Source organism: Lissotriton vulgaris, chromosome 5 (assembly GCF_964263255.1).
Source record: "Lissotriton vulgaris chromosome 5, aLisVul1.2, whole genome shotgun sequence".
Lineage (NCBI taxonomy): Eukaryota > Metazoa > Chordata > Amphibia > Caudata > Salamandridae > Lissotriton > Lissotriton vulgaris.
The window spans coordinates 526,211,321-526,225,309 of NC_141693.1; the positions used below are offsets into that span (position 1 = coordinate 526,211,321).

General features: G+C 44.0%; 1 protein-coding gene across 1 annotated transcript in view; it reads left to right on the plus strand.

Moving 5' to 3' along the window:
* Positions 1-13,989, plus strand: part of PRKG1 (protein kinase cGMP-dependent 1) — a 1,912,306-nt gene that overhangs the window by 1,832,863 nt on the left and 65,454 nt on the right. Inside the window, exon 14 of the mRNA XM_086921971.1 lies at positions 103-266. Within this exon, the coding sequence (XP_086778097.1) occupies positions 103-266 (164 nt within the window). The remainder of the gene's footprint in view (positions 1-102; positions 267-13,989) is intronic.

Here is a 13,989-nt window from a genome sequence, read left to right on the forward strand (position 1 = left end):
CAGGGGAGAAGGGTTGGCTGTAAGTAGATATTGCCTATACTTAGTAAGGACCCAAACGCAGGTCAGCTCTTCAATGTGTTCATAGAATTTTGCTTCTTTCAGGTCGATTTTGGCTTTGCAAAGAAAATAGGATTTGGAAAGAAAACATGGACCTTTTGTGGAACTCCAGAGTATGTAGCACCAGAGATCATCCTGAACAAAGGCCATGACATTTCAGCCGACTACTGGTCACTGGGCATCTTAATGTATGAGCTTCTGACTGGCAGGTATGGGCATTACCATAGCAACTGCAGCTAACTAAGGAGCAGGTCACTGCAAGACATGTCTGCCTCTGTCACTTTCATTATAATGATGAAAGCTGTATGGAGTGCTATTTTAATGGATATGAAAACACAACAGCGAAGCAAAATGAGCGGAAAACCTTAGAAGGTCAAAGTGAGTTGTGACTTTATACGTCTATATTGAGATGAAGGTCTCCTTATGGATATTTACAATACCAGGGCCTGTATCTTGGAACTGTGAATATGTGCATACGTTTGACTCATGTAAGACACTTAAGCAAAATCGTTTCTGTCCTCTACTTTTCTTCAAGTTCACTTCACATGAAGATTGCGCATGCACACTAAATGTTTTTGTGGAGGCTCCAAAGGGCCTAGTTGCAAGGGGCTTTTCATTATTCACAAGGAGTCATTAAGCCACTTAACATGACTTAACGCCGCCTTGTGAATAAGACTTCCTTTCACCCTGTACTTAGCGTGAAAGGGGTGGCAATGGATGTTTAGGTGGGCGTTCCGCCGCAACACCCATTGATTCTGATGCTGCCCCTTGTTTACAAGAGTGGCGGGACATTGGGGCAACGCCAAAATTAATACCAGGGCAAACCTGGTCCTAAACAGGCGAATTGAGCAGAAATGCTTTATTTCTCCTTGTTTTTGCTGTTTTTATCTGTGCTGCCATGTGCAGCACACATAGAAGCAGCAAAACGCCATGTATGATTGTTTATGTATAGGAAGGTGTCCCTTCCTGCACATAAACAATCGTTTTTAAAATTACGAGTTGCACATTCTATGTGTGCTGCAGCACACATAGAAGTTACAAATCACCATTCATGATTGTTTGTGTGCAGAAAGGGGCACCTTTGTACACATAAACAATAATTTCCCATAATGCAGGCACCCTTGCACTATGGTGCAAGAGAGCCTGCGTTGGTGCTAAATTTTGTGGCAGAGACGGCAGAAACACTGGGCTGCACCGTATTGTTGTAAATACGGTAGGCCTTCATTTCTAAAGTGACGGAGTGAAACGTTAGCCTTCTTGGCTTAACGCCATGCTCCGCCACTTTAGTTGTAAATATGCCCCCTAATATCTAAGCACATGCATAGCATGTATTATTGCATGCACAAAGGGGAAATTAGGCACTAGACAAATGCAGTTGTGACAATGCACTGGAAAACAATATAGAACGTAATAGCAGTAGTGCTAATGTGCAAGGGCACTAACGCAACCATTGTTCTAGAGAAATTGCACATTAGTGCTTTCTCTGATAAATGGTAGGCAGTAAGGCCGCCCAAATACATTGGCACACCTGAACAAATGCTGAACTCTGAAGACGATTTTCTATGCCATGGAAGAGTGGGAAAGATGCAACTAAGACGTGAAAAAATATATGCTCATGTGCACTTGAACTGAGCTGAGTGCATGTCTTCTCAGTTCTGAGAACCGTTACTGTTGCACGTTGACATTAGCGAGGAATGTAAAGTGAATGAAATGTCTGCCTGCCTTGTCAATCCTAATGTGAAATCTGTCTATGCATGAGGTATGAATCTGTTTGGGAACAAGGGGCCCAATTCACAAACAGTGGCGGCTGGTGAAGTTTGAGAGTGGTGAGGCTGAGCTTGGCCTTTGGAGGCATGAGGGGGCACGTTATGGCAGCACAACAGTGCATTTTTGGGAGTCCAATCACCATTTTCTGTGCAATTACAATAAAAATATGTAGTTTTAACAGTGCCACAGTTATGGTTCTATCCTACTTCCCAAAGAATAGCAAGATTCGATGTTTCTAGGTGTCATTAGGCCCAATGACATTCATATATAAAAACACAGCTAAACGGCAAGACAGTTGTCATGTAGACCCTGCAAGTGGCCCAGATTATTATAGCGTAAGATGTGAGAAACATCAGAAATACCTTCAGGTCGCAATTACTACCTGATTTGTACAAAGTGAAACTAGATAACTTGGATAAATCAGGGCTTACCCACAAACGTTATGCGATCTTAGGCAAACATTTTGTCTCACCAAATCTCTTTTCCTTCATTTTTAGGTATGAAAGCACTTTCAATCAAATATGTGCTTTAGCATGCCAGTTGTACAGAAAACATTAGGGCTGACTTCAGGTTAAGGGCAGGTCACAGTCATAAAAAGTATAGAAACATGCACAAAGAGGTAAAAACTAAAGCCTTCAAACAGATTAATAGACTCTCAATTACTAGATATTTGTAAAGTTAAACCTGAAAACCTGTGGATAAATCGTGGCTTCCTAACTTAAAATGAATGAACTTGAGTCACATTTCATGTAACAACAACTCTTCAGAGTACAACAACCATTACTGTGCATGCAATGAAATTACTTTAAAATATGTGTGCTCAGAATGCCAGTTCTTCAAAAAACATTATTGATTGTACTTTTAATTAGGTGCGGGAATACCAGCTGTACAAAAACCATTAGCTGTATAGATGTCTTCAGGTCGAGGTCTGTTTTTTTGTGCCTGCTACGAACCTGGAGGATGGTTGTCTCTCCTGCCACATGCAGGGGGCTAACAATGATCACATATACAGACCGTGCCATAGAAGGACAGATGGAACCCCACTGCTAAATGTGCCATCCCGCTCCTTGATTTGAGCATGCTATTAATATGTGGATATTGGAATCGGTCATACACTGTATGAGCTTCTGTGCACTTATTTTACTCCTCCTAGAGCTTGGAAGTGTGAACACAACAAATCCCTTTATCCTACCTATGTTTAGATAGAAAAACTCCAAAGGATTACCGTGTTCAGCCATTTTTCAGTACCTAATCACCAAACACCGGAGTGAGAAGACTTCAAACTACACCACACGCATGCAGGCACACACGCACACACAGTGTCCCAAGTCTGTGAGACACCCAAACATCGTCCGTAGCCTCCGGGCACACTGTGGCTGTTCACCCACAGCCTATTGGGTATTACTATTGGCATACTATTACATAGGGCAGTACAACAACTGCATCAGTTACGAATCTGAGTAAAATCACTCACGCGGTAGCTAATTAACTACATGAGCGCTAGCGGGTTTTCCCGCTGTGCGCTGACATTTCAAAAAAGAGCCTTATTTGACAAAGCCATCTCGTCATGCGCGCAGCGCAGGTAACAACCATGACGAGCTGCCTTTGTCACCAGCATTGAAGGGGTTAATTAACTGTGAGATATGCACAAACCACAAAGACGTAAACAACAAAAGCACACGCATTTTCAGGGACAGATAGAGCCATAAAAACAAATCACTCACCTCCTGAGACAGGGTTGGGAGTCTGCAGGGCACCATCTGGACTCTGCAAGCAGTGATGCAGCCACGATGCCTAGACAACTGCAGTGGACACCTATGCAACCTTCCCTCCACGCCGCCACCTGGTCCAGGGGTCTGCTGCTGGCTACCAAACAGTCATCACTGTGTACTGCTGTACACATGTGATGTACCTACAATACAGTGCAACACCGGAAACTGAAAACTCGAGTCTGTGCAGTGTGTCTTCAGGAATCCTGTGGACAAACTGCACAGATTCAGTATTCAAAAAGGGCATACACTGCTTGTAAATACAAGTAGTAAATGCCCTTTATGAATACCGAAAGTCGTAAAGTTTGGCTTTCGTCTGACTTTACCTTTGTGAATAGGGCCCAAAATGTCTATCTGTTTAAATGGGTCCATTTTGACTGTGGAGGACTTTAGTGATTCATATTATTTCAAATTCATCAAATATATTTGTTTTTTAAGCCAGGCTGTGTATGCAACTTTCAGCAGCAGTTCCTTCATTAAGACATCACCCCCGCTACAAGTGCAGCAAACATGAAAAATTAAATGGTAATAAAACAATGTTATTACCATTTTATTTTTCAGTGAAGCCAGTCTGAGCTAAGTGCAAGGGAAGTGGTGGCTAAGTTTAAAGTGCACATGTCTGTTTGGCTGGATGTCTTGTAATGGTCAGCCTAACATGTGCACTTTAAAACTCTACAACCCAAATTGCCTTAGACAACTGGGCGGAGAGTAGGCACACACTCCCAGTGCCTTAATGAGTGCTGAATAATAGAAATTGAAGGGTCTGGGAGTAACTAAGGTCCAGAATACACACTTCCATACATAATTATCAAAGTTAATTGATTAAGCACTGAGCCAGCCCACTTCAATAAATCCTCTCATGCTGGTTAATATTAGCAGCATGAGATCAGCATCTGGATTAGTTATTGGAGTTTACTCTGGGACCCCATGCTGTCTTAGCACCACAGACTGCTGGAGAGGAAAACCACGGCAGTGGGTATGTATCCCTTTTCTTTTTTTTTTATTAAAAATACTTTTTGGCCTACTTACAGGTAGTGTGAGAAACTCACACTGCCTTCACCTAAACTCCAGAGCTCTCAAGTGTGTCCCATTTTAAACAATGTATATAACAGACCATGATTGACAGTTTTGATCTTGAGCCTATGCATGAATGTTATTTAGGGGTCGCAGCCCTTGCAACCCCTGATGCTGCCTTTGCGAACTCTTGACTCTGGGGTGGTAAAATTAGTGCCAGAAACACAGGGGCAGCTCATCCTTATGGAAGTCGGTCGGGGCTCCACTTTCCTTGTTTTCAGTCTGTTTTGTATCACACTATACTATTAGTGTAATAAGATTCAATGGAGTACAATTGTCTGGAATATGATCCTATCTGGCAGCTAAGGTAAGTAAAAATAGATTTTAAATGCATGTTTTGTGCATGATTGCAGGTGAGTGTGTGCTTATGGAAGAGAGAGTGTGTGTATAAGTGAATGTGTGTGAGTGAAAATAAGGGTCAAATGGTAATGTCACTTCCACTACCCATGGCATTTTGGTGAATTGAAATCCTTGAGCCTAAGGGCTCTACTGGTTTTTCACAGTGCATGTAAGTGGGGCAAAATACTTTTACCCACCACTTTCAAATGTAAGCAGCTGCCACTGGCAACATTACATTTTTATCATCAGTGGCCTCCACATTAGCTTGGCATATGTTGTGTTAAAACAACTTTTAAAGTGCGCAAATACCCATAGGTGTCTGAGCGCTAAGTGCTCTAGAACGCAGGACCATGGCCTAGATGAAAAAAGCCTACTAATTGAATAGCCACATTTTATTTGTTTCCTAAATGACAATAGAGTAGGACTGGCTCTGATCTGAGAGGGGAGGGGATTCCACAACTTAGCAATGACCACTACATAGCTTCTGTCGCCCCAGTTAGTTCTGTAGGTTCTTGGGATGACAAGAACGTTAGCTCCTGATGAACGCAGGGATCTGTTGGGAGTGTATATCTGCAGTAAATTCCGGACTTATCCTGTGAATTGCCTTATAGGCAATGCACAATGTTTTGAATTGTGTTCTGCTTCTTATAGGCAGCCAATGAAGTTGTCTAGCTACCGTGGAGACCAATGCGTTCTGCACCAGCTGTAGCTTACGAAGAACCTTTTCCCGTGCATTAATCAATATGCTGTTACAGTAACCAACTTTGGAAATAGCCAACGTGGATATTATCTTTCTACTGGCATCAGTTGGAATGGAAGGAAACAGTTTCTTCACATTCTTAGAACATAGAAGCATGAAGAGACCACTTTGTTAACATGCCATTTAAAAGACAGCTTGTCATCCAGGATGACACCCAAGTTCTCGGCTTTAGTAACAGGGATTGGGGGATCCCAATTTATTTGGCCACTAACCAGGAGATCACACAGGGGATACATTTCCAAAGGCCAAAACCTCTGTCTTGGACGAGTTCAATTTGAGGCAGTGTCTTGACATCCAAGCTCTAATGGCCAACACGCCATCATGAAAGTTAACCAAAATAGTGTCCCAGTTCTTATGAATGGAGAGCGCTAATTGGGTGACATCTGCATATGACATGAGAGCTAACCCAAAAGATTTAATAAACCGTGCTAAGTCGGTAGCGTAAATGTTAAACAATGTAGGGCTAATAGAAGACCCCCGTGGAACTCCACACAGGGGTGAGAAAACTGGGGAGGCAAAATCGCCCAAGCTGACTAATTGAATGCATACCTACAATCATCACTTCATAAAAATGAATCCAAACCAAAAGCAGCAATTTACTGTGCTCCTGGTGCAGGGTAATAATGCAGGTCCCTGCAAACCCTGTGGCATAAGGTGACCCCATTCATTCAGGGGGGCCCAAACATTTGTTTGGGGGGTGGGGGCCCCATTTAAGCCCAAGCCAATTAATAGTTGTGATATGTAGGAGAATCAGTGGCCCCATCGCATTCTGCAGGGGACTCCATTATTTTGTGTTACACAACCATCTTGATTTGCAAGGTTTTTCACTTTAATAAGTATTACCTAGAGCCAAAACTGGTGTAAGCAATTTTCTCAGCCTGCGCAAAATAAAATGTTGCCTTATGGGTGCCCCCTTTCTAAATACCAAAAAGCTCAGTTTTAAGCAATTACTGCAATTTGGTATTTTGTAAAGAAAATTTCTGGTCCTGGTGTTGGTTAGCCACCACCATTGGTCCTACTGTGACACCAGCCTAACAGGTGTACAATGTAGAATTTCATACTGAGAAACAGAAATTTTGGTTGACACAAACAGATTTTCTTAGTGGAAATCAGCCTAATACAGCAAATAAGTCTACCTGGTTAAATTGATTTTCTGCTATATGCGAGAGTTAGAGGTAGAAAACTGGAAGCATAAGGGCAAGTTAATGGTGTCATGGCAAATTTTTGGAACTTACATCAAATCAAGACGTTGTAGTTGTTTTCTAATATTTTCCGTACGTTTTCCCAACCTGAAAACAATTTTTTTTTGTTTTATATAGCATGAACTAGACCAGAGAAATCGGTTATCAGAGCGCTTTACATGAGCACTAGTTTCATTACAGAAGGACATATTTGTTTTTTGTTTGGCATAGGGAGATTAAGTTGCTTGCCCAGACTCACAGGATATTATACGTCATTGTCGAGATTCGAACAAAGTTCCCCAGCTTCGAGGTCAACCGCTCTAGCCATAAGGCTACATCTGTATTCACCCAAAACCTGGGCATAAGCAAGCTTTCAGGGTGAGCTTGAGACTGGAAAATCTCATACTTAATGGAGGCCTAGGGTAAGGAGTTTGTGGGCAAGAAGTTGTGCATTGGTTGAAAGCAGAATAGAAATGTGCTGCAAACTGCAAACTAAGCCAGCAAATTGTTTGCCTGTGCACCATCCGCCTGGCACAGGTACTGTTTTTAGACATATTGCTGGGAATCTATGACTTCTGTAGATTACCAGAGTAATGTTCCAGGGCTCTTTGTAAATAAGTTGAGTCACAAATGTAAGTAGAAGCATCCGTAAACATTGAAATGCACATTTTTGTATCCTCTATTCTTTTCAAGTTCACTCCTAACACTAATCTGTTCACCTGAAGGATTTATAGTTACATTAGAAGCTAGCAAACAAAAAACTACAGGGAGAAAGAACATTAATTACAGGCAAACTCTTTAGAGCATGTGTTGAATTCAAGGGAACATCGTAGCACTAGTGGAAGTTTTCTGTTACCAAACTTAATGATGCTCGTTTTACAAAGAAAGGATGGGTGGCTGATTGAAGCTTTTGGCGATTGAACCTGTGATCGTAGAGTTTGATCATAGATTGCTGCACTGGATGCATTAGTCCACTGCGCTAACAGTAGTGGCGATAGATCTATGTTTGCAATTTATAACCAATCAAAAAAATCAATTTCTCGAAAGCATGTTATTCGGTGACTTTAACTTAGAATGGGGGCATTGAGGCTTGCTACTCAGTCTCATGCCTTTATTCCTAACTAAATGGCAATGCTGATATCCAACATGGCACCAAACTGTTCACATTAAAGGTTCCACCCTTGACCTTATTGTGTTTGAGGAGGATCTTATCACAGTTAACAAACCTGTAGTTGTAGACTAGTTAGATCTTTTCAAATTCCATCCTTCATCAACATACTAAAACAAAATGTGGAAGTTAATCAAAATATGTATGACAGTGAAAGCCACAATCTATATCTGTTACATCAAGGTCATTGAGATTGGAGAAGCGGGACAGACTTTGCCCTCTTAAGAACATGTTGAAACACCATCATAAATGTAAATTTGTTCATAACTATTTATAACTCAGTCACATAAGAATTATTAATGGCATACCTCCCGTAAACAAACAAAAGATTGGCTCTGCTAAAATAATGTAGGGACGCTGAATGGCAAATGCTAAACTAGTTCATGTACATTTGGTGAACTGTTCTGTTCAAGTGAAAATTGAAACCCCATCTCACTCCATCTTACAACACCTTGGGGACACATAAGGATCCATTGTGGCCCCATTACCTTCAAACTGTACCCTAGACCACTTGAAAAAGTTGTATGGAGCATCATCAACACCTAACATTAGTTCACCAGTGACCAAACTCCATTTAGAAATGTACTCTAGGTTTGTAAAAAGGAAACTTTCCCTAGGCTCAAGCTGATTTAGATACTCAAACAATGTTTAAATCACAATTCACTGAAGACAAAATTATCTTTTTTATTTAAATAATTTTATTGAGGAGAAGAATAGAGTAATTCATTACCTCATAAATAATAAAAGCGGAATAATAATAATATTTTCGATACAGCAAAATTGACTTCATAGTAAAAAAAAGATACAAAATAGGGATCAGTTATGGCTAAAACATAATTATCTCCGGCACTCCTTAAATAGGAATAAAGTGCATTATGACTATAGTAAATTAGTCTGTAAGCCTTTGCTTAGAGCACCAAATATTTTTGTCCCAAATTGGGTCAGCAATGGGCAGGTGAAGAAAATATGAAGCCAATCTCCTCTGCCTAATTGCTGGCAATGAAAATATCTATCTTGCAACTCTGGATACACCCGGCCGAGGGCTTTAGGTGTATAATACACCATCCATCGTGACAAAAAAGATATACTCTTAAAATTATTAGCACTTAAGGCTTTATTACCAAGTTCTGAGATCATCTGCCACTCGACCTCAGAAAATGAGCACTGTTTTGTCTCAGTAATTTTAACTAAAACATTCTTTATTAGAGGGTTTTCCCCTTGATTCTGCAGAAATCTATACCAATTACCTACCCCACTCAACCTTGCTTTAAAAATAGCAGCCGCTAGTGATGATGGACCTGCGCTGGATACCAGACAATACTTTTTGATTAAACAGATAATTTGTATGAATCTGAAAAAGAATAGCTTACTACGAACCCCGCACCTATCTAAAATTTCCTGCCAGGTGATACATCTCCCCCCAGCAGAAAATGACCCAACTCACTGAAGCCATTTGTCTTCCAAAACCTTAAGTGGCTAGACTAGATATATAGCCCTAAGACCTACATTCCTTCAATTGCAGATATTCATAGCCGGCCATCAAGTGTAAATAGAAAATAGTGTCTGGAGTCTTATACAAAGGTCTTTTAACCTCTTATATCTAGTTTTTGGGGTGACGTATGGCTATCTATAGGAAGACCAGGAGCTGTGATCTCTCTTCCTCTACCATTTTATCCCAGCATTTTTTTTTCTAAGGATCCTTTAGAATCAACCATACAAACCAAAATATCTAAGAGAGAGGCTTCATATATGTACAAGTCTGGGACAATGCCAACGCCTTCTGATTTATTGGCAATTGTAGTATGGGATATTTTACTCTGGGGACCTTTCTTACCCCAAAAAACTGTCGAAAAAGTACATCCAGCTCTTTAAAAGAAGCTGTATTGATTTCTATCGGGACATTTAGAAGACAAAATTCTCACTGTTAATCACCAAGCCATTTTCCCTTCCAATGTTATCCTGATGTTTCATTCTCAGGGTACAAACCCCAAAATCGTTCACAGTGTGAAATAACTAGTTTTTTTTAACTTAATGAAAGACTGATACTCGATCTCCTTATAAAAAAAATGATACACATTTGCACAATACTATCTCAAATCTTTGAAAGGCTTTAAAAACCTCATCCATGGCAATGTTTTTAAATCATCTGTTCAATTTTGCATTATAATTTGCTCTGCCTAAGATTAGAACTGCACCTTTTATTGTAGTCTTAACCATTTAGGGTTGAGGATTGTTGGAAATGGGATCTCTGGTTGGCCGCCATAAGTGTGGCAGGGTATGTTCAGGCGTGAGTCCCTTGCTCACTTTGCCACTGGATTCAAGCAAGCCGGGCTGAAGACGGCTGAAATGCCAGAAACCGGTCCTCGGAAGCTTGTTTCCGGTCCAGGGAAGACATGGCTTGGCAGTTCGGGCTGGACTGTTCCCATGAGGCACAGGGTCAGACTGATTTGCATATAGCCATGTCTGAACTGGGGTGGCAGAGTGGGCTAAAGAACGGTGATGGATTAAACCCAGATCTTTTGACTGGGTGTGAGTGTTTGATTGATTCAGATGCTCCGTCCATCACCACCCCCTTTTGTACCACAATCTCTAAAGGGGCGCAAAGCACAGGGCCTAAACGTTGCAGCTGCCTCTAATGGCGGTGCAGCTGTGGAGAAAATGTGGGCAAGGGCACTAACTTGTGCCCTCCTTGGCCCCCACTGGGGCTCTCTACAACAATATTTGCCCAATCGTTGCAGTTGCCCGCTACGGCGCAACTGAGGAAGTCAACAGGTACTGCCCCTAACATGCCTTGAGTCCTCACTGGGACTCTAAAACAATGGCTCTAGCAGAAATGGCACCACTGTGCCACACGAGGCCACCGTCAATGTGCCCGGGGAGCCCCTCTCACCTGGGACTCCTTGTAGTGCAGAAATCAGGCATGCAACCCTGGGGTGCTACCTAAAGCCTTTGGGACCCCTCTGCCCTGGGGCTCCATCCCAAGCGCTGTCCTACAATTTCCTTGGGGCCAATAACACTCCAGCTTCAGTTAATGTGCAGGCAGCCAGCAGTGAGTTCTAGCACCACCAATTCAATTCCACCCTTTACGCCAGCTCCGGTCCAAGACCAGAGCCGGTTATCTTCTTAGATGCGGCTTGGGACTTGGTCAGCCCTGCAGGTCTCTGGGAGGTAGCTTCCTTCTCCGGTCACGCTCCCCAGCTCTCGGGCGCACTGTGATCTTCGTCTGTAGAGCGGGGTAAAGCCCCAGTTGCCAGGAGATGCCGGGCGCTTCTTGGAGACGCAGCGCGGCTCCGTTAGGGAGAATCTCCTGCTACCTGGCAACCTGCAATGCTTGGGCCAATCCCAGCGCGGCTGGTCCCTGACGTAGGCGGGTACAAGAAAACAGTTCTTGCTAGGCTCCCAGGCCAGCAGCAGTGATTTCTTGGTGATAAAACGCATGGTGGCCTCCTGCCGAGTAAATAAATTAGATAGGGAGGGTGGGAAGCCGCGAGGACGCCATAATCAAACAAGCGGGGTGGGCACCTGCGAGGACAAAATAATCCAAAAAGCGGGGTGGGCTCCCGCTCTGCTGCAGGAGCACCAAAAATACTAGGGAATCCCACGTCGCAGCCCAGTGCTGCAGATCTACAGCTGAAGCGCACTCCACATGGAAAACAAACGTACAACGCTCAGCCTGTCTTTAACCTAACACAAATAGGGAGCAGGCAGGCAGGCAGAAATGACCAGTCCTTGGGGCTGAGGACAGCCCAGCAGGGCACAGCCAGGCAGGCCAGCACGCAGTGACCCCCAAGAAGCAGCACCTGGGTCCCACAATGGTTCCTCCTGGTAGAGTGTCTCCCCTCAGCCCAGGTAAGCACAAGAACAACATTTTCATGGGGTCACAGCACCTACATTTATACTACTTCCCTCCTTTGTCTGCAGTGTAAGGCTTGAGGAACCAGATACAACTGGTTCAGGGGGGAATTGGAGCACTTTGTTTACAAGGCTCCTCTTCCCCTTTGTTAGGTGGGGCTCGTCATCAGACACACCACAGGGGGACGGAGCCAGCATTCACTAGTGCAGGCACACTCCGATTCAGGGGCCAGGGACTTCTCCTCCCACTACTTAAAATGTGGATGTCCCATTCAGCCTAGCGCTGATTCATCCTGCCCCTCCTGGAGCCATCCACACCTCACTGAATATTCAATTGACACATTTTATCAATGAAAATGAACTGTTGGATCACTCCCAGTTCGGTTTCCGCAAGGAACACAGCACAGAAACAGCGCTCATTAAGGCTACGGAGGAAATCAGAGCGGTAATGGATGGAGGAGGCACAGCTGCATTGGTGCTCCTCGATCTATCGGCCGCATTTGACACGGTGGACCATACTCTCTTGCAAAATCAGCTAAAAAACCTGGGAGTTAATGGAACGGTCTTAGCCCTTCTGTCATCCTTCCTGAAAGTGAGGAGATCTACGGTGTCTCTTGATGGCTTCAACTCCGATCCTTACTTTTTACCTTGTGGAGTGCCGCAGGGGAGTTCGTTGAGTCCTTCTTTGTTCAACATCTATGTCTCTGAACTGGCCCCTCTGATTAGAAAATTTGGCTTTAAGTTGACGTCATATGCTGATGACACCCAGATTGTAATCCTGACATTGCACGCACCTTTCCCCTCCTGAGGCGGAAGCCGGGAGGTCTCTTGTCTTTCCCTGAATTTTAATTGTGTTTTTAACATTTTTGTTGTTCGCTACTTGCAATTTCTCACACCTGATCTTGATAGGTGTGTTGGGACCCCCCAGCGCTCAGCAGCGCCTAGAATTCACTTCTGCCCCTTCCCTACAGCTCCGGTCCCGCTCTCGGCTGAGTATTGACGCCGAGAGCGCTGGGCGCCGGTTTTGGCGGCCATCTTGGGTCGGGCTAGGTTAGTGAGGCCATCGACAGCGCTATAAAAGGCGCCGGGAACAGGTAGCTGGTAATCCTGACATTGCACGCACCTTTCCCCTCCTGAGGCGGAAGCCGGGAGGTCTCTTGTCTTTCCCTGAATTTTAATTGTGTTTTTAACATTTTGTTGTTCGCTACTTGCAATTTCTCACACCTGATCTTGATAGGTGTGTTGGGACCCCCCAGCGCTCAGCAGCGCCTAGAATTTACTTCTGCCCCTTCCCTACAGCTCCGGCCCCGCTCTCGGCTGAGTATTGACGCCGAGAGCGCTGGGCGCCGGTTTTGGCGGCCATCTTGGGTCGGGCTAGGTTAGTGAGGCCATCGACAGCGCTATAAAAACAGACGGTCATGGCTCCGCGCAGCGGACGCGATCAGCGGACGCGCCCGACCTGCGCCGGAGTCGTGCCAGAGTCCTGCCCGTCTGCGCCCGTCCGCGCACGACCGGGCTCTGGGCTGAGGGACTCTGGCACTCGCACCTGCTATTCCTCAGCGGATCTTCTAGCACTGAAATCTGACAGGTATACCCTATCTCCTACTATATGTGCCACTCTCAAGGAAAATCATATCTGGCACACTCCTAGCGGTAAGAATTTAAGCCGTTCAACCCCCTTAAAGCTAGCCACCCTCAACACCAGGTCACTGCAGAAACACCACTTGGAAATCTTCACCCTCTTACAGGACGAGACTATCGATATCCTAACACTCACCGAAACATGGTTGAGTGATGCCTCTTCCCCGGATATCATCGCCGCCCTTCCCAGCGGGTATGATATGATCTGGCATAATCGACCAGAGGGGGCCCGAGGTGGGGGTGTAGCAATGATCTTTAAAAGGCAATTTATGGTAACCAAAATCCTAGCAGAGACTATAAACACCGTTGACCTACTAGGGACAAAAGTTACCTCGAACAACTCCTGTCTTATTATCTTAACAGTATACTGCCCACCCCAAA